Here is a 25,799-nt window from a genome sequence, read left to right as displayed (position 1 = left end):
GTAGCCACTCTCTAACGTGGGAACACATTTTGATACATGCCCCCCTGCTAGTTGGGACATGCCCAGTTGGACTCTGGGGTCTCATTTCTGCAGCCCCACGTTTGCATCAGGAATGCCAACCAGTCTACTAAATGGAATTTCTGGCAGGATACCCTTTGTTGTGAGGTGTTAAATGGGACACTTATAGACTGCTCTTGTTTGAGTCATCTCCGCCCTCCTGTAAACAGTGTAGGTGATAAACTCCTTTGAACAGCACTTAAATTCTAGACATTGGGAAACTTTCCCTGACCATCTGCTGCCTTATGGCCAATGGAATTTCCTCTGGTTCTTGTCCATACCTTGGGACACAGTAGTAAAGATAAAACACAAACATATTAAAATATCCGGTTCCGTTGGGTCCAGCGGGTCCAAAATTCCCAGTTCTCAATGCCGGAACTGGGACACCCTATGATCCAATTTGGGACTTGCTACGACCTTCGGAACCGGAGTTACACAAATACACTTTAAACCGTTTTTCATTTTAATACAAAAATTCCGCTGTAAATTAAATCACAGTTTTTCACTAAATCCCCATTGAAAACAACGGGCTTCGCCGCCATAGACTTTCAATGGCAAACCGCCGCCGCTGGCGGCTATGGGAATCCGCCTCCATAGACTTTCAACAGGGCCACGCCGCCGTTGAAGTCAATGGGGTTTTTCCGCCATAGCCGGTCAATGGAGCTTGGCCGCCATTGAAGTCTATGGGAAAAGTCCCGAACTTTCAAGGGGGTCCATACTCCGTCGGGTTGGTCCAAGAGGGTCAAGGATGGTTCTGCAGCGCTGCCGGAGCAGTGACTACAGGTACCCCAAACCCTGATCCTCTGGACCCTCCGGAACCGGAGCTATGGATTCCTAAATTTCAGCTTTTTACACTTAGCCGTTTTCTTGAGCTGTTTCTGCCGCCGCCATTGGAACCTATGGCGCGACCCGCTCTTCTCGGTTCGACCCTTATCGGGGGTCCAGGATTCGGGGACCCGGTTGTGGTCGAGTGGGGGGAGGCCTAGGAACTAGGGGCAAAAAGAATTTTATTTCTAGGTGCTCTAGAACTGTTTATTCCCACGCCACTTGTCGTTGAACTTGACTGCTAAGTGATCAAAGCTCTCTTATAGAAAAAGTATCCGCTTTGCGGTTTTGACGGCAGCCAACTCATTCCTGGAAAGCGCCGTCGAGGAACCTCCATTGAAGTCAATGGGCCCATTGACTTACAATGGGAAACCGCCGCTCCTCCTCTCGGACGCCACCTGCTGGTCTTCACAGGAAACAGGACCAAAACAGCAAGATTTGTCATTAGAATGCATTGAGCCCTAATGGCGGCCTATGGGACCCTGCAAAATGGTGCCTGAAAAGGCGGGAAAATTACACAAAGGGCTATAATCATTAAAGAACTATTAACCCTTGTACTCCCGGGTGGATCCTAGTGTGTGTGTGATGCAGACACTGGCCCAGAAACAATACATTTATACACATTTGGATATTGAAGCAAGGCAAAACACATTACTGGACCTCAGTCCAGTTAACCCCTTGCTTCCCAGGTGAGGGTAGCGGGTGGCCAATTGGGGTGTAACCCCTTTAATCCCGGGCCAAATCCTCCCCATCGTCACACACCCTCTCGCTCTTTATATGTACTGCCTTGCAAAAGCATCCCAAAGTGAAGTACATCTCTCCGGAGAGTGTAATATATAACCCCCCTCCCCCTCTGCGAGGTCTGTCGATCAACAGGTTTATGTGGTGTAGTTGAATTGTGACGTTAATTACTGGAGTACATTTACTGAAGTCTCCCGACTGGGGCAGAACCAGTCCAAACAACAGCAAATAGAAGCCCAGATAAACTAATGGGAGTTTCTGTGATAAACCTGGTGCAATTCTTATGCACTTGTTTTGCTCCAGTTTTGCAGCTGGAAGACTTGACCGAAATACATTAATGTGGATTCCTTCAGGCTCATTAACCTACCTGGTTCGATCGCTGAAATTCGGCGGGGGGTTTACCAAATGCATCTTTGGTAATCTTCTGCTGCACTGACAGCCAAAGTTCTGTGAGGAAGATCATGTGACCAGGCAGGCACTAGATTCAACTGGTTCACTGCTAGAGAGGTCGGGGCTCAAAAAGGTGATGCTGTTTCAGAAGAGGAAGGGGATGTGACTTTGTATATGGTTGCTATAGGAACAAAAATTCATGTTACATAAGAATACATTAAAAATGTCTTTAAAATTGTTTTGTTTTTTAAATGCGACAAGTATTTTCTCCTAGTACAGAACTGATTTATTAAAATAAAAAAAACACATGTAGGATATTAGTTGAACTGCAGCTTTAATATGAGCATCAATACAATCCACACAATGATAAGTATTTAGCTAAGTTGCTGATTATCTGTTCTCCTGTGATCGATCGGCGAAGATTTGGCTCGGGGGTTCACTAAATGGCTGTCAGTGCAGCAGAAGAGGAGCAAAGATGCAAAGTTCTGTGGGGAAGATCATGTGACCAGGCAGTCACTAGATACAATTGGTACACTGCTAAAGAGAGGGCAGGGCTCAAAAAGGGGTGAGCCAGAGTCTGTTTCAGAAGAATAAGGAGATATGACTTTGTAAATGGTTGCTATATAAACAAAAAATGCTTGTTACATTATAATACATTAAAAATGTATTTTTCTCATAGTACAGATTTAATTTATTTAAAAAAAACACACGGAGGATATTGCTTGGTCTGCAGCTTTAATGTACACCAAAATACAAAAATCAAGCGGGATTATTCTGCTGGCACATACTATTACCCAAGAACAATCAGCAACGTTTCAAGCCCCCCTCACCCCTTTGTCAGGCTTAGTCATAGTCCCCATCCCAGGGGGTTTATATAGTGCCTGTAAGTATCCTCAGGTTTGCAATCAGCGTTTCATCAGTCCACTTCCTGCACATGGAACGCAGAGACCTGCTGGGTGCAAGTTCTGCCATTTTCCCCTTTATGTCTTCTGTTTCACACTGCTTATAGGGCAAACATGGGCCAGGGGATTGCATGACCACCAAAGAGGGTATAAGAAGCAAAAAGTGCCCAATAAGGTGCCAATAATGATAAGAATGCCCCGCTTATTCTCTCTGTTCAGACCATATACTGTATGCCCCCAAAGCTCATATGGTGTGTATCCAATATATTTATCTACACAGTCAAAGTGTATAGCAGCAGAACAAGCCGCATTGCGCTTACAAATGTTTTTTAATGACAGGGTTGAAGCAGGTGCTCTGCGGAGCTGAACTGTGTTCATTTCAGCTCCGGGACCCCCTGCTCCCAGAGATACCTGCCTCTGTAGCTGTGGTATCTCTACAGTCAGAAAAACTGTGTGCCCAACATAATGGAGGCATTAAATGTCCCAGATCACGTGGGCCAATAGGAAGCCACGACGTTATCCGTTGTGGCTTCCTATTGGCCAGCGTGACCGGGACGTTTAAACTTCACATGAATACCAGCAGCACCTACGGAGGGAAGTATCTCTGAGAGCAGGGGGTCCCGGAGCTGAAATGAACACAGTTCAGCTCCGGAGACTCCCTGCTTCATCCGAGTAATTAAAACAATCTATATTATTTAAACTAAATGCAGCTTTAAATGATCACCACCTTGTGTATTTACCTTACATTTTTAAATAGCTAAAACATGTAATTGCGACACCGAACAGTGCCCAGATACTTTGAAATGTAGGGCATGACACAGCACCCAGGGTCTGGAGCTGACGAGGTGACATGTTCAACTTTCTTGTGTATATATTCTCTGTTGTTAGCCCATTCTGTGCTCCGAGATTCCATACGATTTGTTTAGATAAACATTGTGATAAAGAGACTGCTGTGGCCAACATTTCAAAGGAAGTGGATACTGTTTCGTGTCACAATCAGATTTTCTTGTCCAGGGGGGGGGGCTCAACTCTCCAGTCCTTAAGCACCCACAACAGGTCAGGTTTTCAGGATAACCCAGCTTCAGCAGAAGACTGAGCCTCTGATTGAGCCACCTGTGCTGAAGCAGGGACTGATTGAGCCACCTGTGTTGAAGCTGGGATATCCTGAAAACCTGACCTGTTAGGGGTTTTTGAAGACTGGAGTGGAGCCCCCCTGTACTAGTCATTGAAAGAATGATGTTTAATATACAAGGTGGTGATCGTATTAAACATTTATTACAGAGAGAAATATATTGGATAGAGACAGTAAGAGCTTTGGGGGCATATGAGTTTAATAGTGAATGTAACTGGAGGTTATTCTTTTAATTATTGACACCCTTTCTTCACTTTATTTTTGAATAGGGTTAAATTGTGAATGTTTAAGTTGCTGAAATCCCCTTTGTGTAAATAACGGGCACACACTGCCTACGACACAGGATGGCGTGTCGAACACCCAAACCGGTCACCTGGCTTTTTAGATGATGTCTGAATACATTGTATCCATTGTTATGTACTGGATGTCCTGTTGTGCATGTTTTTCACTTATACTGTACTCGGAGTCGCGCGGACACATCGCGAGAAGGATCCAGTGTCCGGAGATGATGGGACGAAGAGACAAAGCGTGTGAGAGCCATGTATACCTTGTATACCTTGTATACCTTATGGATATGTTGGGCAAATGTACCAACATGTTTTTTTCAAATGTGTGTTGTGTCAACATGTCTGTGCTACAAAGTAATTCACACCTTAAAAAAACAGGTGATCTAGGCATGTACACGTCATTCATATGGCGCATGATTAGCTGTTTGAAATGATTTTTTACGTGTTCAGGTCTGTAACTGTGTCATACGCCTAAAAGATAAAATATATTAAACTGTTCATGCAATGTCTTTATATATATAACGTATAACTCTGCTCACTTAATGTAACCGTGTATTGTCATCATTAGGCTGCGTCCAGGGTGGCGCTGAGCTGGTGCGGGCGCTCACGCTGGCCGCGATGAGACACATTGCAACAATGTGTGTGGCCTGCGTGAGCGCCCTCCTGTGCGTGCCCGCCCTCCCTGTGCGTGCCCGCCCCCCTGCGCGTGCCCGCACCCCTGCGAGTGCCCGCCCTCCTGCGTGTGCCCGCCCCCCTGCACGTGCACGCCCCCCTGCGAGTGCCCGCCCTCCTGCGTGTGCCCGCCCCCCCTGCGCGTGCCCGCCCTCCTGCGTGTGCCCGCCCTCCTGCGTGTGCCCGCCCCCCCTGTGCGTGCCCGCCCTCCTGCGTGTGCCCGCCCCCCCTGTGCGTGCCCGCCCTCCTGCGTGTGCCCGCCCCCCCTGCGCGTGCCCGCCCCCCCTGCGCGTGCCCGCCCTCCTGCGTGTGCCCGCCCCCCGTGCGCGTGATCGCCCTCCTGCATGTGCCCGCCCCCCCTGCGCGTGCCCGCCCCCCCTGTGCGTGCCCGCCCTCCTGCGTGTGCCCGCCCCCCCTGCGCGTGCCCGCCCTCCTGCGTGTGCCCGCCCCCCCTGCGCGTGCCCGCCCTCCTGCGTGTGCCCGGCCCCCCTGCGCGTGATCGCCCCCCTGCGCGTGCCCGCCCTCCTGCGTGTGCCCGGCCCCCCTGCGCGTGATCGCCCCCCTGCGCGTGCCTGCCCCCCTGCGCGTGCCCGCCCTCCTGCGCGTGCCCGCCCTCCTGTGAGTGCCCGCCCCCCCTGCGCATGCCTGCCTCCCTGCGAGTGCCCGCCCCCCCTGTGTGTGCCCGCCCCCCCTGCGCGTGCCCGCCCCCCTGCGCGTAACTGCCCCCCCTGCGCGTGCCCGCCCTCCTGCGCGTGCCCGCCCCCCCTGCGCGTGCCCGCCCTCCTGCGTGTGCCCGCCCCCCGTGCGCGTGATCGCCCTCCTGCATGTGCCCGCCCCCCCTGCGCGTGCCCGCCCTCCTGCGTGTGCCCGCCCCCCCTGCGCGTGCCCGCCCTCCTGCGTGTGCCCGCCCCCCCTGCGCGTGCCCGCCCTCCTGCGTGTGCCCGCCCCCCCTGCGCGTGCCCGCCCTCCTGCGTGTGCCCGCCCCCCCTGCGCGTGCCCGCCCTCCTGCGTGTGCCCGGCCCCCCTGCGCGTGATCGCCCCCCTGCGCGTGCCCGCCCCCCTGCGCGTGCCCGCCCTCCTGCGTGTGCCCGGCCCCCCTGCGCGTGATCGCCCCCCTGCGCGTGCCCGCCCCCCTGCGCGTGCCCGCCCTCCTGCGCGTGCCCGCCCTCCTGCGCGTGCCCGCCCCCCTGCGCGTGCCCGCCCTCCTGTGAGTGCCCGCCCCCCCTGCGCATGCCTGCCCCCCTGCGAGTGCCCGCCCCCCCTGTGTGTGCCCGCCCCCCTGCGCGTGCCCGCCCCCCTGCGCGTAACTGCCCCCCCTGCGCGTGCCCGCCCTCCTGCGCGTGCCCGCCCCCCTGCGCGTGCCCGCCCCCCTGCGCGTAACTGTCCCCCCTGCGCATAACTGCCCCCCCTGCGCGTGCCCGCCCTCCTGCGCGTGCCCGCCCCCCCTGCGCGTGCCCGCCCCCCTTGCGCGTGCCCGCCCTCCTGCGCGTGCCCGCCCCCCCTGCGCGTGCCCGCCACCCCTGCGCGTGCCCGCCCCCCTGCGCGTGCCCGCCCCCCCTGCGCGTGCCCGCCCCCCTGCGCGTGCCCGCCCCCCTGCGCGTGCCCGCCCCCCCTGCGCGTGCCCGCCCCTCCTGCGCGTGCCCGCCCCCCCTGCGCGTGCCCGCCCCCCTGCGCGTGCCCGCCCCCCCTGCGCGTGCCCGCCCCCCCTGCGCGTGCCCGCCACCCTGTGCGTGCCCGCCCCCCCTGCGCGTGCCCGCCACCCTGTGCGTGCCCGCCCCCCCTGCGCGTGCCCGTGAGCTACAGTCAGAGCTCAGATTCAAGAGTTTCAAAATTTTGAATCTGTAGCTCCGATTTCAGATCACATGACCAAACTTACCCAATCAGAGGACAGCAAAACAAAACCATTGCAATACAAGCATTGGGAGCTTGCATTGGTTGCTCTCCTCTGACACGGGGGGAGGGGACACGAAACGGGGGGGGACACGAAACGGGGGGGGGACACGAAACGGGGGGGGACACGAAACGGGGGGGACACGAAACGGGGGGGGACACGAAACGGGGGGGGACACGAAACGGGGGGGGCACGAAACGGGGGGGGGGCACGAAACGGGGGGGGGGCACGAAACGGGGGGGGGCACGAAACAGGGGGGGGGGCACGAAACGGGGGGGGGGGCACGAAACGGGGGGGGGGGCACGAAACGGGGGGGGGGGACACGAAACGGGGGGGGGGACACGAAACGGGGGGGGGACACGAAACGGGGGGGGGGACACGAAACGGGGGGGGACACGAAACGGGGGGGACACACAACACGGGGGGGACAAAACGGGGGGGGCACGCAAATTTCTTCAAGCAGGACAAGATTGGTCTCCTGCTTACATGCACGTGACGTCACTGTGCATGAGCGCCAGGTCGCTCGCTCGCTCCGCTCTTCCCTTCACCCTGGACGAGGCCTTACTCTGTGCCCAGGACATACATGAAAACGAGAGGTAACTTCAGTGTATTACTTCCTGGTAAACCATTTTTATAAATAAATAAATAGTATCCCTCATGTTAAATACCTGATTGTTACAATTTAAATGTAAACACGATTGTGTATTTTTTTCTTTTTAATAACTAGTGTTAATAAATATCAAGTGTTTGCAATATTACTAATAATAGCCATGGTGTTAAAATAATACATTTTGTGAACCTGTACAAGGAAACATCTGGGCCGCTGGTTGATACAACGCAACTTCTTTCTGCGCTAACAGTATTAACAGTCTTTTTAGGGGTTACGCCAAGTTCAATTTGGCTGAAAATTTTGACGCACTTTTAAGTGATTTTGGGGTGCACATAAATGACATGCCTTTTACATCTGTACACCATGTGTAGTCCATTCATGTGCGCCAAAACAAATTCAATAAATCATTTGGGACGCAGCTGGTGCGGATGTGGAAATTATATCCGCGCACACAAGCGCAACCGAAATGTAATTTGACATTCGGCAACTTTGCGCCAAATAAGAGCTGCCGGCGACGCTTAGCACACAGGCTTTGTGTCTGCTCATTCTGTGCAATGGAAAGTGTTACTTATTTCAAACTCCCCTGCCCCTATATGAGGCCCTCCCGCTCTCCCCCCCCCCCCCCAGGTGAAATTCTGTAACAAAAATCCAAACATTAAACACAAAAAAAGCGGGATTACTTTAAGGGGGGGTAACAGTAACAGTATATTTGATCTTATGTTAGTAGAGTTATTACAGAGAATACACGGTTCAAAGAACAATACAATATATTTTAATATAAAAAAATTCCAAGTAAATAGTGGTAACAGCAAAATTAAATTAAAAAACAAAAAACAAATTCCTTTTAACCACATATACCAGCAGCTGGTCGCATTGGCACTGAAGGGGTTCATTCACATGCAAGTGCGTGAAACGTACAGTACATGCGTATTGAAATAGTAATGTTTTTGGAAACAGCAGTTTATCCTGGAAAGGGCCCTGCTTCTGCTCCTGCCACGGAGAGCCTGCTGCTCTGCAAGCCCATACATGCCGTTTGTTAAGGACGAAAACATTCCAGATACTTAAAGAGTTTCTGCTTTCTCAATAGAAAGCTGACAAACACTGAGCTGTTTGGCTGAGATCACAAGGCATTCATCAAACAATGTATACCATTTAACTCTTGCATGGCGTATTTTCTTTCATTTTTAAAGCAGGATGTGGAAACAATTAAGCGTTTCAATAACGGTTATATTATGCTGAGTTAGCATTGGTATCTGGAAAGCATTAAGTTACAATGCTGTCCACGTGAGGCGGCGATAGGAATAAATGCATAATATTACAGGCCCAATAACCATCCTCACCGGTCCTTTAACTCCTTCGTTACCAGACAGCACAGCATTGGCAGTGAGGAGGTTAACCCCGTCAGTGGTGGATGGGGATACAGTGCATCGTTTTCAGTATATCACTATGTTGGGTTTAGTTTTGTCTTCTCCAAAGTGAGGTCCCCATATCACAACTTGCCTTTTTATTTCCTGCATATACTTTCCTTTCTTTCATTGTTCAGCTAAATTCTTGTGTTTAAGATTTTAGTTAAAAAAAATAAATAAAACAATGTAAAAAGTTATTTTTCTAAATAACTAGTGAGGCCCCGGTGTAAATCCTAATGAACGAAACCTGCCCGTATTGTTACAATACAGCTCACAGTTCACTTCTATATCCTGTAGTTCTGAGACTTTCCCTCCTTCTGGCTTCATAGCAGACTGTGATCTGAGTCATTTGTATCATGGGTTAGTTCATTAAATTGGCCATTGATCAAACTTACAATGCGTACGACATGCAGCTTCGTTGTTATTTTTGCAAAGACACGGTCTTCACATGGTCCCCTTCCCTGCAAAATGTCACCTTCATTCTCCGGTTACCATCTTGTGTGAAACTCCAGAGATTCGTGTGCTTCTGTCGCATTCCATCAGTGCTCGAGATTCCTCTCTTGTCCTTGTAAAATAAGGATTACACGTCTCCCTAATGTTCATGAAACATGGCACATGATACATTGTCGCCGACGTCAAAACTCGTGCGAGGCCGGAATAGACAAAGACTTTTTGAAGACCTTTGAGTCCATCACAGTTCCGGGGTAAGGCGGTGGCGGCAGAACATTGCTTGGGTCACCCAATGCCAGGGCTTGCTCGTAGGATGGCAACCCTCCTTCCTCTGGAACTAGAGGTGTAGAGATGGGATACAGAGGAAACTCCTCTGTTCTCCTTGAGATGATTGAAGTGTTTCTGCATTCATGGTCTACGGCTGAGCTATTAATAAAAAAACAATGTATGTTTAATCCCACAGCCTAATTACTCTGTGCCAGTTCATTGTATTTTTCGCTTTTGGTTATACATATATAAAAATACATCCATGTTTTAACCCAGCGGATTACAAACATTTTATACTGTATGCCCCCCAAAAACATGTTAATTTGTGTTTGGGGACCCCCCCATTGTAACTGTATTTGTAAACATGTTTTATTTGTCTTAACTCTGTGCCCAGGACATACTTGAAAACGAGAGGTAACTCTCAATGTATCACTTCCTGGTCAAATATTTTATAAATAAATACATTTTCCAAAGATTTAGAACTTGGGCTTCCTCACGAAACATCCCATTTAAAAGAATAAAGATAGTGTACAATATATTGATACAGTGAAATTGTGTGCTATCTCTTTCCCGCTATCTGTGACTTCCTTTCTGTGGGGACATTCACTAAGGTCCGTTGCGGGGTAAAGCACGCAGTCCGGCGTTAACTACCATCGATTTAAATGGCGGTTGACGCTGGATCGTTGTGTTAAAGGTATAGCTCCCCTTACTACTTTTTTTGTTTTCTGTAGGTATGAAGCAGCAGGTCTCGGGAGCTGAACCGCCTTCGTTTCAGCTCCGGGAACGCCCCTGTTACCCCGAAACACATACCTCCGAAGGTGCCCCTGGTTGCATCCCCAGCTCGGGGAACTAAATGGAGTTTTAAATCACCCGCAGCAAGTGGGTCAAAAGGAAACAGCAACATCATCTGTCACTGCTTTTTATGGGCCCGGGAGATCATGAAGTACCGGCAGCACCTACACAGGTACGTAGGGGTCCCCTGATTAAGTACCGGCAGCACCTACACAGGTATACAGGGGTCCCCTGATTAAGTACCGGCAGCACCTACACAGGTACGCAGGGCTCCCCTCTGCTTCATACCTTTAACCCCACGACGGATATTAGTGAATTTTCACCTGTCTTTTTGCCATTCTAAGTCCTCCTTCTCTATATCTTCCAGTGCGTGTGCCCCTCTTGTCACCCTGAGACATGCTAACAGTAACGCTGTATTCACAAAGGACAATAACAGAACGTTACAGCAGCAATCGCCCCTTCTTGTTTCTTGTAACCCCCAGGATGGGACCCGGAGGGTCCCCTGGATTTGAACCGCACTATGAGGACTCCCCAGCTCCCGAGATATTTCCTGGTGAAGTTACCAGGGTTTAAATCTCCCACCAGCGGATACAAAACAGCTGCCAAATCTTGGGCCACTAGCCGCACCCCTAATACTGGTCGGCCTTTTAAATCCTTTTTCAGAACCTCCGGAGCTGAAGATTGGAAGATCCCCCCGCCCACCCCCTCAGCTCCAACCTCTTTAAAGGAAATTAGGCTAGTTAGGGGGGGAAAGCTGTTTTTAACGAGGGAAAGTAAGGTTACTTTAGTCGGAGCTAAACCTGAAGCTACTCCCATCCAGACCTGAAATATGGCACTTGCAGGCTCTGAACGGGAGTAACACCGGAGTTAGCTACGGTACGTTATACAAGGTATGGTACGTTATACAAGGTAACACGTTTATAACGTGATATTAAACTTATGCTAATGAGCTCTATTATGGCTGTTATTGTTGCATCCAATAAGCTTAGTGACTATGAAGGTAATTCGGGGAACATAATGTCCCCTCCGGTTTCAGGTAACATCCCGTTACCCAATTTAACAGAGTTCAGGAAATCCTCCCTAAGTCCACTGCGCCTCTCGGGCTGAGGAATGCTGTTGTAACTTCGTGCAGTAAACGCCAGCACTGAAGAGGTTATTGCAGGAGTGGCCACGTCTGTCCTCAAGGGTCACCAACCGGTCAGGTTTTCCGGATATCCCTGCTTCAGCACAGGTGGCTCAATCAGTGGCTCAGTCCTAATGTCTGCTTCACCTGTGCTGAAGCAGGGGGTATCCTGAAGACCTGACCAGTTGGTGCCCTTTGAGGACTGGAGTTGGCCGCCTCTGTATTAGTGTATACAGATTTTCAGTTAATTTCATCATCATTCTGAACCCCGATAAAGATTTATATTAAGGGAAGATGTTTATGAAGGGATTTGTGAAAATGGAGATACTATGGACTGAAATTTACAATGGAAATAAAAGTACCAACACAAATGGGAAGGGATCCGCTCTTTACTGCCAAATATGTGAGAGATAGAGGAAGCCAAGGTACTTCTACAAATAGTAAAGGCAGCAAAATTAGGCCATGTTTTAATTATGGGATTAGCAGTACAGCTAAAGGAAACAGAATTTTAGGTGGGCTAAAAAGCAATGACATGACCCGAAGTATTGAGAAACCAATTAGGACATTGGAAATACTGGGCCTAGTAATAGGAAGAAATGTATAAATAAATAATAAATATTCTAGTGAGAGAACATTTGGGAAAGAATGATTCTAAGGCCGCGCTTATAGTGCTGGCGACGCGACGTCGCCCGAAAACAAATACATTGCCGCCGCCGCGTGCGCTTATAGTGCGTGCGACGGCGACAAAGCGACGAGCGCCGTCGCGGAAACCAGAAGCCGGCAAAATGTGATTTTTCAAGGGCTGTCGCGGCACGTGACGGCCCTTGAACAAATCAAATTGCCGGAATCCCGCGCCGCCGCCGCCGCCCGGCGAAACGTAACTTTCGCCGGTGGCGACGGCGACGGGTGACATCACCCGCCGTGTCGCCGTCGCCAACGACGGCACTATAGGCACGGCCTAACACAGACACACTTGAAATAGTTGATCAAAAACAGTAATAAGACTTTTTAATTTTAGAAAGGTAGATTTTAGTCAAATAAGGGAGGTTCTACAAGTGATAAGTTGAAGTTCTTGCAGGGAAAAATAAAGAAAAAAGTGGTCAGTCTTTAAAGCATTGTTAGACAAATACACATATCAGTGTATAACCTGGGTACTAAGTGTAAAAGAACCAAGTGTAAACCAGAATGAAAGGAAGAGGCAGGCATTGTTGGAGTCAAGAGGGACAGAGACATCATTTCAGAATTATACGGAATGTAACAAAAGTTGCAAGAGGGCAATTACATTAACCAAGTTACAATGAAAAAGTATTGCATTGGAAGTAAGATCAATCCTAAAAAAATAATTCAAGTACATTAATAGCAAAAAGATTGGAAAAAACAATAACGGACCATTTGAGTGTAAGAGGTGCAGGCACATTATTGGGGATACAGAGAAGGCGGAGGTATAAAATCATTTATTTGCCTCTGTATTTAGCAAGGAGCAGCCAATTGCAAACATATTACAAGGGAAAGCCACAACCTCAATATTAACTAACATGTATCTAACACAGGACGACGTGCAACGGTGGCGTGATAAAATGAATGTAACTAAAGCACCTGGCCCCAATGGCAGGAACCCTGGGGTACTTAAGGAGCTACGTTGAGTCATAGTCAAAACATTATACAGTATGTAATATTCAAGAACTCCATTTCCACAGACTCAGTGCCATAAGATTTGTGTAAAACAGTGGTGGTGAATTTATTTAAGAAGGGAGCTAGCTCACAACCCAGGAATTACAGACCTGTAAGTCTTACGTCAATAGTGAGGAAGCTACTTGAATGTTTAGTAAGGGATAATAACCAGGAATACCTAACGGATAACACAATTATGGGTAATAGTCAGCATGGATTTAGAAGGGCCAGGTCATGACAAAATTACCTTATTAGTTTCTTTGAGGTTTTAAGTAGGAATTTAGGCCAAGGCAATGTAGTTTATATGGTCTACTTAGATTGCCACACAAGAGGTAAGTGTACAAGATGAAGGAAATTGGTCTGGGTGAAAATATCTGCAGTTGGATTGAAATCTGGGTGAAAGATAGACAACAGGGAGTATCATAAATTGAAAGTCTTCAGATTGGGCTACAGTTGTAAGGGAAGTACCTCAAGGTTCACTGCTTTTTTACATGTTTATTAATGACCTTGAAGTGCGAAAGTCTCCATCTTTGCTGATGACACTAAATTGTGTAAGGTGGTAAAATCAGAGCAGGGTGTAATGTCTCTCTGACTTGGAGAGACTGGAAACGTGGGCAGGTAAATGGCAGATGAGGTTTAATACAGATAAATGTAAGTTTATGCATTTGGGAAACAAGAATAAACAGGCTACGTACAAACTAATTGGGACAATGAGAATGATTTAGAATGATTTAGGAGTGCTTGTAGACAGCAGGCTTAGCAATAGTGCTGAATGTCATGCGAAATCAAATTGGATAGTATCTTGTATAAGCAAAAATGTTTCATTAAAACGGTAGAAAACATCTTTTACTCTCCAAAGTCTTAAAAAGAGTTAAATTCCAAGGAGTACATTCACTAAAGTGCAATAGCAATAATCTCTCCATAACAGCCACATGCTATTAACGAGCAGTAATGTCGATAACATTTTAGTGAATATACCCCCAAGTATTTGAATCAAATATTCTTTGACAATGTCACTTCGAATTTTTGAATTTAACCCTTTAGTTCTGCCAGGGTTATTCTTTCACTAAAATCAGGGTACAGCTGGCATGTCGGAAAAATGTCGAGTGTAGTCACATGTAGCTGTTGTTTTGCAATAGACATGTCTAAAACAATGTAGACTAAAACCATGGAACGGAAGTGTATCCGGACGAAAATATTAGATGTGCATTAAGACATGCCTGGGCATATAATTACGAGAGAATAATTGCTCGCTAAGCGTGTTGTTAGGCAGGCAAAGCTCCACCTTAGAAGCACTACACTATTATTCTGCTTTAATTAGTCCTGCAGTGTCTTATTACACATAAAAAATACTGGAAAGAATGGAGTGTTATCGTAAGAGCAGATTGAAACTCAATATACTGCTTCTTTCATAGGCTGAGTCCATGGTCAGCGCTTATCCGCTGACCCGTGCTGAGGCGCGCTGACGCTTGTCAGTGAGCCCCTGCAGCCGCAATGAGAGTGGCTTTAGCAGGGGCTCGCGTACGCTTCCGCAAGCGTGCGGAGGCGTAGCTCTTAATTTTTTTTTCCGTTTCGGTGCTCACGGGAGCGCAGGGCCAGTCACGTGAGCGGTTCGCCCAATGAGGGCGAACCAGCTCCGTGACATCACTGGCCCTCCCCCCTGACACGCCCCCGGACGGCACGCGAACTAAGGCCAGGGAAAGCACCCGCTTTCCCTCAGCCTCAGCGCGCCTCCGCACGGCTGGAGTCACCATGGACTCAGCCATAGAACCAAAATGTAAGAGGTGGGTTGGACGTTCCGGTAGCAAAGAGCTCCTGTCCTAAACCTTCTTACATCGCAAAGCGTTTTCCTTAAATGATAAACCGGTCAGGCTCTGCCATGTTGGGATAAATAGCGGAGCAGGTAACACTGGAGACCAGTAATTCCCAAACGGAGATTGGACAAGCACTGGAGGAACATGAGATCCCATAGAGAAATACTTCATATGTGTGTGACCTCTACGCCTCAAGTATGTTCAGGAGAAAGGATAGAGACAAAAAGTTGTTATTCGATAAAATGAAGTCCATGGACGTTTCCTTGCGATTGTGCCCCCATCGGCACGATCACAGTTTAACGAATAACCCCAAAATGGAAAACAAGGTTACACTAGTATATTCAATTACTATTAATCAGAATAAGTACACATGGGGAAGATCTACATTTAATACTAATACTCCTATAAATAGCTGGTACGGCAGACAAAATATGTTTGTCAACTGCTGCTGTACACTGAATGACCAGTGGGACTGAATGACCAGTGGGATATCAAAGAGTGAAGACGTTAATATTATTCATACTGATGGAGCCTTCATCTTAGACAAAGTAAAATACTGACATGCACAATTCTTTCATACTTACACAGGACAGTGTCTTTTCGGGTCGCATTTGCTTGTGTACAAATAGTAACCGAGAAGTCCGAATATGACCAAGAAGATTCCGGCAGAAATGACCCCAGTGAGTAGTCCAACCACATCAACCTTTACAGCTGCCGTGAGAGGAGAAGTAGGAAGCCCATTAAGTCCTGAATAAATAGGGCACCTATAGGCACACGGGCTGAGGGCCCATGTTGCACACCCTGATATAGATTTTATATATATATATATATATATATATATATATATATATATATATATATATATATATCAGTTGTTTTTTCAATGCTATTATTTTTTTTACCATTCTACATTTTCTAATGGGATTGAATAATGTCTTATAACATACTTCTAGGAGACTATCAATTAGTGCAGACATGCAAACCACAAGCATTTGGTGGTTAGATGGCACTAACTATGCCACATAAACAGGTAAAATAACAGTAAGCCAACCCTATTGTTTTGAGATTATTTAATAAGAAGCCGACCAAGCAGTGGCAGGAGTTGAAACCTCAAATTCTTCACTGCTATATTGGATTGCAATGCATTGCTAGAAAGTCTCCAGTGAAGGGACACTAGGCCATAATTATTAAGTAATGCTAAGCCTTAAGGCTTCCGATGATTTGGATAGGCTGTAAAGGGCTTTACAGTTTAGCCACATTTAGTCAACCTGGTCCTAACTCCCATGGTTTGGCTTTGAATTCAAGTTAAGTAAAAAGATCATGGTTTCTCAGGCCAGCCTCTTCCTTCTCTTACCTTGGCTTGCGTTGGAATCCTTGGTTGAATATTCCTTCCAAAATCCCATCTAAGGAAAAGAAGAGGAAGGCTTTCAGTTACCAGGACATGATGACAATTCCTCTCAGCCAACTCGGCAATGTGAATGTGATTGATACACAGCAGTATAATTACCGTCAGAAAACACTTCAAGTGTATCTGGACCTAAAGTATGGATGTACTGTCTGGTAACCGAGCTCCAAAACACAGACACACTACTTTAAGTTTAAACACCAGCGACAACACTTTCATCCTATCTTGAGAAGGTTCTATTAAAGGTTCAGGAACCTTCTACCTTCCAACAAAATGTAAGTTCCACAGACACACCTCGAATCTACAATCCCAAAACCGTCAACTTATTAAAGTCGCCAGACTCAAACGCACTGGACAAGCTGGTCGTGCCCCATCGGTACCGGGCGCCAGGGAATAGAATGCCCTCCCCATATCCATCAGAAACATCAAAGACCCTCCCCCCCATGCAGAAAACGGCTCAAGGCTTGGCTCTTTGAAATCGCCTTTCTGAACCCAGATTGCTTCTTCGCTCCACTTTTGAAGTTTTTAAAAAGCGCGTAGGAGCTGGGTTCTGTGTACGCGCTATACAAGACATTGAGATAGATATTAAGGATTGAAACTTTGGCGATAGATGCAACGAGCTATGCACATTTATAACTGAGAATAGTGCGTCCGTGTTTTCTTTAGGAAATACTCTTGTGTTTTGGCCAGTGACACAACAGCAGGGGGCGACTTTACCCGTGCACCTCACAACTGGAACAGTCTACCGGAGACTCTCAAACCGCCACCAGTCTTAAATTATTTCAAAACTAAAGCAGTCTCACATTTTAATCTGGTCTGTAACTGTTACATACGCCTATAACATATATTATCTCTAGCTGTACATCAATGTCTGTAAATATAATGTATAACCTCTGTTCATTTAATGTAACCATGTATTGTCACCATAACTCTGTGCCCGGGACATACTTGAAAATGAGAGGTAACTCGCTGTATTACTTCCTGTAAAACATTTTTTATAAATAAGTACTTTAAAGGAGAACTCACAGGACCGGAGTCCCTGCATCTTTACTCGAGAGAGTAACAATAAACTCCATAGAGTGATTGTGACATTATTAGGGACGGTGCTGGACTTCTGCCCAGGAGGGCCCCATACATTTCCTTATTTGAAGCTGGATTATTTATACATAACTGAATTCTTCAGTGCTTAGAGTTCTGGACACTTTTCCCCATACAAAACACCACTGTATTGCACCTTATAAATATTTTTGACAGCGGATATTTTAAGGTGTATAGACAAGCTCTTTTCTATTGTGTTTCTGTAACATCCACGACTTCCAAAGTATAATACACCCAATGTCTTTTATCAATGACCCACAGCATACCAAACCTCAAGCATATCTGTACAATGTAAAATGACCATGTTTGCTCATTATCTGTTCAGATGAGGTACACAAGATGGCGAGTCATTGCACAAACTATTTGTCTTCTTGGATAGTCTCCAATGACCTCAGATAAATCACAAATGGCAAAGCATAGCAGAGGCTTGAATGTTTTACCAGAGGTCAGTAGTGACAAGTGAAGATGAATCTGGATGTACTATGGCCCATGATTTATGCAGCATGGCATTTCTGTTGTCTGTTGCCTAGTTCCTGTATGTATAAATTCATTGCACGCTGTGATATCTTTCAATGGAATAACAAGAGACTTCATTGCAGATGTACCAGTGTATACAGACCTTTCTGTACCTCACAGGTGTTTTCATGTTTATTGTGAAAGTTTCAACATTTCTGTGCGCACTGTTTTCATCTATAAAGAATTATTTTATTGGTCCATTGGTTGGTGTCATATTCTACAATGAATCAACACTTCCCCGGTAATAATGTAGATCAGGGGTGCGCAGATTCTTTTCCCTGCGCCCCCTGCCTGCTCTCACACCCCTCTCGCGCCCCCCACCCCCTCTGCTCGGCTCAGGCGTCAAATGACGTCATGTTGCCATGGCAACGCGTCGCTAGAAAGTTAAGTTAAGTAGAGTTACAGAGGCCTCGCAGGATCCCCGGCATTTAATTTAAATACCTTTGGGGAAGAGCGGGGCCTCTGTAACCGTCCCCCCCCCCCCCCCCGAGAAAATTACGCACCCCCCATTCCCCCCAGTTTGCCCACCCCTGATGTAGTTGATACAACTTCGTACTGTATGTTTTAAATGTAAAGATTCAGTAGCTCGCAACTATTTTATTTTCAGAAATATATGAATATATATCACCTCGCCTACTGTCTAAGTGAATGAACTGAATCATCAATGGTACATTTATTATTACAATCAACATCTCCCTAATAAATAACATTCTTTATAATAACTACATATTTTATTATTATATACAGTGTTCGACAAACCTATACATTTGCTCGCCCCGGGCGAGTGGATTTAACCCCCGGGCGAGTAAATATTGGCCCAAGCAGCACACGTTTGGTACTAGGTGGCGAGTAGATTTTTTTGTGTGGCGAGTAGATTTTTTGGTGATTTGTCGACCACTGATTATATATATTTATTATTATTTATATTATTTAGAATAATTTCATACGGCAAATAAAACCCCCCTTGTGAGCACATTCACACGTCTCAGGCAGGTCCGCAGAGATGCCTTTCCCCATTATCTCTTAGCATAAATTACCGTTGTGTCGTGGTCCTCAAAGATTTCCCTGGCCTCCTCGTAATTGCAGAGTTCTTCATAGCATTCTCTTTCCAGGTTCCCAGGCACAAACATCTCGAAATCAAACTGGTTGTACAGCAAACGCCGTCCGAGGAACATGCTGGCGTCTTCCCCATTTGTAAACACTATGTAGATGATGAGATCACGCAGAATTTGAACGTGGGAACTGCTTGCAAGGAACCGGTTGGGAACGGGGGAATAGGTGGCAACGAAATGAAGGTATAAGGGAAACTGATTTCCAGGTGTTACATGAGGTTTCATTTGTATTTTTGTTAAACAATATGTCAGCAGGGAAGATACATGTACATTAGTAAGACGTTCATGTAGGGCATGGGTTCTCAACCTTATTTCGGTTAAGGAACCGTATAATTATGCCATGCAATACTGCAGAACCCAAACTCTCTCTACTAACGCTAGATCAGATGCATTGTAAGGAACCCCAACCCTCTCTAATAGCGCGTCTGAGATCAGATGCATTGTAAGGAACCCCAACCCTCTCTAATAGCGCGTCTGAGATCAGATGCATTGTAAGGAACCCCAACCCTCTCTAATAGCGCGTCTGAGATCAGATGCATTGTAAGGAACCCCAACCCTCTCTAATAGCGTGTCTGAGATCAGATGCATTGTAAGGATCCCCAACCCTCTCTAATAGCGCGTTTGAGATCAGATGCATTGTAAGGAACCCCAACCCTCTCTAATAGCGCGTCTGAGATCAAATGCATTGTAAGGAACCCCAACCCTCTCTAATAGCGCGTCTAAGATCAGATGCATTGTAAGGAACCCCAACCCTCTCTAATAGCGCGTCTGAGATCAGATGCATTGTAAGGAACCCCAACCCTCTATAATAGCGCGTCTGAGATCAGATGCATTGTAAGGAACCCCAACCCTCTCTAATAGCGTGTCTGAGATCAGATGCATTGTAAGGAACCCCAACCCTCTCTAATAGCGCGTCTGAGATCAGATGCATTGTAAGGAACCCCCAAACCTCTCTAAACATCACTAGGTTTTTTGTAGCATTGGAGCTCAACTGAGTTATGTTCCCTCGTGGACTTTTAAACGACCGTCCAATAAGAAGCCGCAATGCCGACCCCTCACCCCCCGATTTTCTCTAAATGCGGGGGGAAAAAAACACCAGCAACTAAAACGGTAAGTACTGCGGCAAGCCCCGGAGCTAAAAATAGCGAGGTTCAGCTCATGAGCACCCCCAGTTCCAATTATGTAAAAAAAAAAATTCATAGTAATTTTTTTTTTTAAACATAAAAAAAAAACCCCATGGCAAGCCACTATTGTTGCTTTAACCCTTTGAGTGCCAGAAGAGGCCTCTTCTTTCCATCCCACTTCATTATATATGGCGTTCTGGGATCCACGGGAGCGCAGAGCGCGACCTCCCCTAGAAAAATGAGCTGGGACTTTATGACATAGCTACTTTATCGTGGGGCCTGTGGAGTGCCAGTCGTATCAAGGGCACCCAAGGGTTAAACTTCTTTATATATCATCATCAGCCCTTGTGATGATGTCACAGACTTTTGCTCGGTTTCAAACCAAATAGGCACCAGAATCATAGATTGCAAGCTCATCTGGGCAGAGATTGTGTCCTTAAAGATCCCTGTGTGCTGCGTACCGCGTGCTATACTGTAATTGTGACGCGCTTTGAGTCCCATTGGGAGAAAGACTCTATATGAAGTAAAAGTATTATTATTATTTTATTATTATATAGGACTCTTTATGGCCCATTCAGTTGAATAGGGGCACGAGGGGTCTTCCAGCATGGAAGGTGTTTCAAGGAATAGCACTGTTTAGTAAACATGGCTGCAAAACTTTTTTTTTCTGCCCTGAGACAGAGACGAGGTTGGAAACCGCCAGCTTTGTACATGCAGACACGTGTTGCAATACCTTCTTTATGTCGATCAGAGGAAGCGGATTCCACCAATTTTCTTGTGCAGTGAGGAAACCCAAACACCACGGAAGGCAGCTGGCAGAGTAACACCACTCTGATAACGGACGTCCGGCACCTAAGAAAAACACACACGAATCTTCAGAGCAATACTTAGAAGTTAGGACAGATGCTCAGTGTAGTAAGCATGAGAGCTGCATGGTGTGTGGATTTTATTTATTTTTGTTCGGGTTATTTTATCGTGGAATAAAGTACATTTTAGACATCGTATTTCATATTTCAGCTGAATACATCACGCACGGTATAACGGCAAAGCGGTTTTTGTTTCTGCTGCCTGCTTGTGTCTAACATTGCTGTGTCCCCTGCCATACTTTGAAGTGACTTTACATTTTGTTTTTTTCCTCCCGCTAGGTTTGAAGCAGGGGGGTCTTCGAAGTTGAGCCGCGTTGATTTCAGCTACGGGGACCCCCTACTTCCTGACATACATCTGACAGGGGTGCGCGTAGCAGCTCAGGCTGGGCACAAACAATGTCTGTTTAAGGGTTCCGTCAGCCAATAGGAAGCTGCGCCATCGTCCCTTACGTCTTCCTATTGGCCCATGTGCCATGGGACCTTTAAACAGAAGTGAGATACCGGCGTCACCATCAGATGCAAGTATCTCGGGGAGCAGGGGGGTCCCCTGAGCTAAAATCAACACGGTTCAGACCCTCTGCTTCCCACCCAGGGGGTGGGGGTTGAAGGCAAAGTTTCTGTAACCACGATTTTGCACTACCTTCTCAGGCTCTGGGAGACACCTCACACCCCATTCATGTCACTGTCTTCCAGCGATGGAAGCGGTCTTGTGGCAGAAGGCTGCTTAATAAATATTGGCCCAACTCTACTTACTTATTGATCATTTATATGGCCCCGACATTCTTAAGCGCACTACAATGTGGTTTGAAGTGATACAATATTAGAAATAGGACCATAATAAATCAAGAGATAAATGTGTAGCTCTCTCTAAGTTTTACTGACCACACAAACAGTTTAGGGCACGACACTAACTTATTTGGGTCCCTCAAGGTTCCGTAGAGGTGATGACACAGGATACATTGCTTGCAGGCAGGGTGTACAAAAATACACGGAAAGCCTATTTTTCATTGTGGGTTGATGATTCACTTTCATGGCTTTATTGGTGACCCGGCATGTCTGGGAACATCTCCTACTAATGGATCAGATACCCTGATTGCAATGCATGATATGGCATGTCGCAGGTTCCCCACCTCCCTTCACTTATTATTGGGATATTCTTTTATTTTTTTAAGCTACCTTAAGGTGTACACCTCATGTTCAAATCCATCCCGGGAAGGCCGGGGGGAGATTAAAGTGAGTTCCCCAAGTGTTGGAATGAACTCATAAACATGAGCATTCATAAACAGCTTAACCTGTACGCCACACCTAATCCACCATCAGTCAATAGCAACCCATGCACGGTTCCTCGGGACTAATCTTCGGCTCCTCTCTCTGGCAAAAGTATAATACAGGTATATGTATTTGTATGCTGCAGATTGGTTAGCAGAGCTTGTTAAATCCAAAGCAACCGTCCTCTATCTGAGGAGCAGCAAACGCTTCATCTGTGTGGGATAACCCAGTGCCTGCTCCTTCTGACCTTGCGTTGTTATTTTGTCTCCTTCGGCTACAAACACACAAAGTGTCCCCATTTGTAAACTCCAATGAGATGTGAGCAAAGTGGCAAGGTGAGGATTTTTCAGATCCCTACTGTAACTCAGTGAAAGAAAAATACAGTGTAGAAAAAACACACAGAGACACATGATAAAGCTAGAAAAGCTATTTATACTGTAGTAGCATTTCATGTTCAGGTGCCCTGCAATTTAAATGAACATGCTGCAATGTGGAGCTGTATTGAGTATTACTATCCCTCAACTGTCTAAAGCAGTGATGGAAAAGTATGGCCTTCAAAAGGATTAACCTAGGGGAGGGATGGCCAGCTCCAGTCCTTAAGGGCCACTAACAGGTCAAGTTTTAAGGATATCCCTGCTTCAGCACAGGTCACTCAATCAGTGGCTCAGTTATAATGACTGCATCAACTGTGCTGAAGCAGGGATATCCTGAAAACCTGACCTGTTGGTGGCCCTTAAGGACTGGAGCTGGCCACCCCCTGCCCTAGGGCTATTGTATCTGGTTGAAATCCTTAACTGCCAAATGCATCTCATAATTACAGCTGTACATCCCACTGCCCAGTCCTGCAGCCCTCTCTTAATTCCTCCCAAACACCTACAGAGAGATCCCCATTAGGGACAACTCTCCTATTGGAAAACACAAGATACCACTCCCGATATAGAGCTCACTGTTCGGCCTCACTCACGCGAAGACAAGCCTCGTTGGGCTTGAAAAGTCATGTTATTTTGCATGCTCTACGACAAAAGACAAAGAATGGCTCCAACACATGGACGCGACAGGGAAATCGGCAGAACAGCGAGTTCTGTATTCAGTTCTGCATTTCTTTCCATTTTTGCTGGACTGTTTCTACCGTGGCCACACCAGCGAGGTTTACCTCTTCCACACAACCAATTTTCTTCCTTTTGCTCAAACTATATCTTGTTGTTCTTTCCCATTGGTTTTAGATCAGACGGGTGAATGGGTTCCACACGGAATCAATGGGAGAACGCCCATCAGTGTGAGTGTCCGGGTTAGCTGGAGTTTACTTGGAGGAGACTTCAATTGTTGTTTCTGGCCCATATGATATTGACAACAACAACAATAATAATAATAATAATAATAATAATAATATAAAACATGTTTTACCTCAAAGCAGGAGCCAGGCAGACATCTTTGAATAGATACATCAGTCCCAGAAGGCCAGTGGTCGTACTAAAACCTGGTTGTTGATCCCCCAGCGTTTGATCAGAAAGCCATAACAGAGCAGTGTAAAGTCCAAACCAATATACAAGGTGAGCACAGGTATGGGCTCTATGTATATACTTCTCCAGGAAGGGGACAGACATTCGCTGCTGTGGTTTAGTCCCAGCCTATAGAAGTCTACCGTAGATAGTCACACAGTGATGTGGTCAGGGCACACTGTGCAGAAAAGCTTGTCATACTCCCATTTCACACACACGGAAACAAGAACGACAAAATCACTGCTTCAGTCAACAGGTACAGTAACTCCTCCTTAAAGGGGTGTGGGCTGTGCTAGTGACGTAAAGAAGCCACTTGTCTGGTCTTGAAGCTGAAGAACCTGGTTGATTTAATTACGACAGCACGGGCTGCGTAGACACATCTGCAAATTCATACTGCTTCCTGTGTCATCGCATAGTGAGCAGGACCCTAATAAAAACAAGGCACGCCACTCCGAGTGATAATAGCATGTTATAATAATAACAAGATACAAATTAATGAATAATAATGATTAATTATAGTGCCTAATGTGCATGGTAATAATGGGACTTTATCCAGAGTCACAAGTCGATGTCATTGAACCCACATTCACTGACTGTCTCTGTAAGTTCTTCCCACTTAGATTGTAAGCTCTTCGGGGCAGGGACTCCTGTTCCTAATGTTAATTTTATGTCTGAAGCGCTTATTCCCATTATGTGTTGTATTATGACGTCATTTGTATTACTGCTGTGACGCGCTATGTACATGGCAGGCGATATATATAAACACAGATATACATACATACTTCATTGGCGCATATGATTATTACCAGTATTATCATATAGTGCTGTACAGTTTTACCCCTCGTGATCATGAAATAATACCTTAGGGTGATGCCAGTACCTCGAGCTGGGCTTTGTGTGATGGAGCATAGAAAACAAAACACCCTGCAAAATTAACAGAATGAAGGGGGGAAAAAAACCCTTCAATAATGGCAGTGAAAATGTGGGTTTTACTGCCCGTGTGATGACAGATAAACTAGGTATGTTTAAGAAGTCACCATAAAATTTAACCAAGGTTAAGCTCAATAGGCATGTCTTTTTTCAACCTATAATACCCAAAAGTGACTCTTACCTGAATCCCTTGAGTTGCTATTGAATAGTACAGGTATGCCTGCCTTACTAATGTAGAACTGTGCATGTACCACATGTAGAAAGTATGAAGCATATCAAGCTGTAATGATCCAGGGATGGACTGAGTTAGTCATAGTCAGTAATCGCAATTACTCAGTGGAAGAAATTCCAAAGCCGTTTTCAACAATGATCTCCAACTACTTATACTTGTTATATATATATATATTATTAGGCATCAATAACCAAGTTTGATTTATTACAACTATATCTGCTGTTAGTAAACTTTGGTCTGATGTGCGACTGCAGATTTAACCATTTTGCTTATAGAGGGAACAGCAACATATTTCAAAGTGGTTAATCAGATAAGGGTTTGAGGAGAAGTTTATCAGATACATGTTGAATAATAAAAATAATTCTACAGGGTGCAGTTGCTAATTGTGTAATTGAACATGTTGAAACACGGGGGCCTATGCTATAAGCCTTCCACATAACTGTTGGTAGTACGATCATTCACGCAGTAGCCCAAGCACGCTGCCTAGGGGTCTCACATGACTCCTCTCTCACATTCACGCCTCACATTCAAAACGTATCTAAAACCTGATGCTTTTTCCTCCGCAATATAACAAATATACGCCCTTTCCTCTGTTGCTCGACTGCTAAAACTCTGACTCAGGCCCTCATTCTCTCCCGTCTTGATTACTCTAACCTCCTGCTGTCCGGCCTTCCTGCCTCTCACCTGTCTCCCCTACAATCTATCCTAAACGCTGCTG

The 25,799-nt window shown here is 46.5% G+C and overlaps 1 protein-coding gene across 1 annotated transcript; it reads right to left on the bottom strand.

Annotated features, from left to right (window-relative positions):
* Positions 1–8,256: 8,256 nt before the first annotated feature.
* Positions 8,257–24,198, bottom strand: PRRG4 (proline rich and Gla domain 4). The gene is made up of 6 exons (XM_075567361.1): positions 23,825–24,198; positions 21,019–21,137; positions 19,087–19,250; positions 16,385–16,433; positions 15,615–15,741; positions 8,257–9,789 (listed from the first exon to the last, which is right to left on the bottom strand). The coding sequence occupies exons 1-6, from the start codon at positions 24,022–24,024 to the stop codon at positions 9,549–9,551; spliced, it is 900 nt and encodes a 299-aa protein (XP_075423476.1). The 5' UTR covers positions 24,025–24,198; the 3' UTR covers positions 8,257–9,548.
* Positions 24,199–25,799: the final 1,601 nt, after the last annotated feature.

This window comes from Ascaphus truei, chromosome 12, assembly GCF_040206685.1.
Source record: "Ascaphus truei isolate aAscTru1 chromosome 12, aAscTru1.hap1, whole genome shotgun sequence".
NCBI classification, from domain to species: domain Eukaryota; kingdom Metazoa; phylum Chordata; class Amphibia; order Anura; family Ascaphidae; genus Ascaphus; species Ascaphus truei.
Note: the sequence above shows the minus strand (reverse complement) of the source record. Positions and strands in the feature narration are given on the sequence as shown.

What these genes read in the sequence shown, in the direction of transcription:
- PRRG4 (XM_075567361.1), bottom strand. Translation starts at nt 24,024, where the DNA reads ATGTCTGTCCCCTTCCTGGAGAAGTATATACATAGAGCCCATACCTGT. An exon ending in GGATTCCAACGCAAGCCAAG is followed by an intron (nt 15,742 to 16,384) that starts GTAAGAGAAGGA and finishes CTCTCACGGCAG; the next exon opens with CTGTAAAGGTTGATGTGGTT. An exon ending in CCGAAAAGACACTGTCCTGT is followed by an intron (nt 9,790 to 15,614) that starts GTAAGTATGAAA and finishes TTTTATTAATAG; the next exon opens with CTCAGCCGTAGACCATGAAT.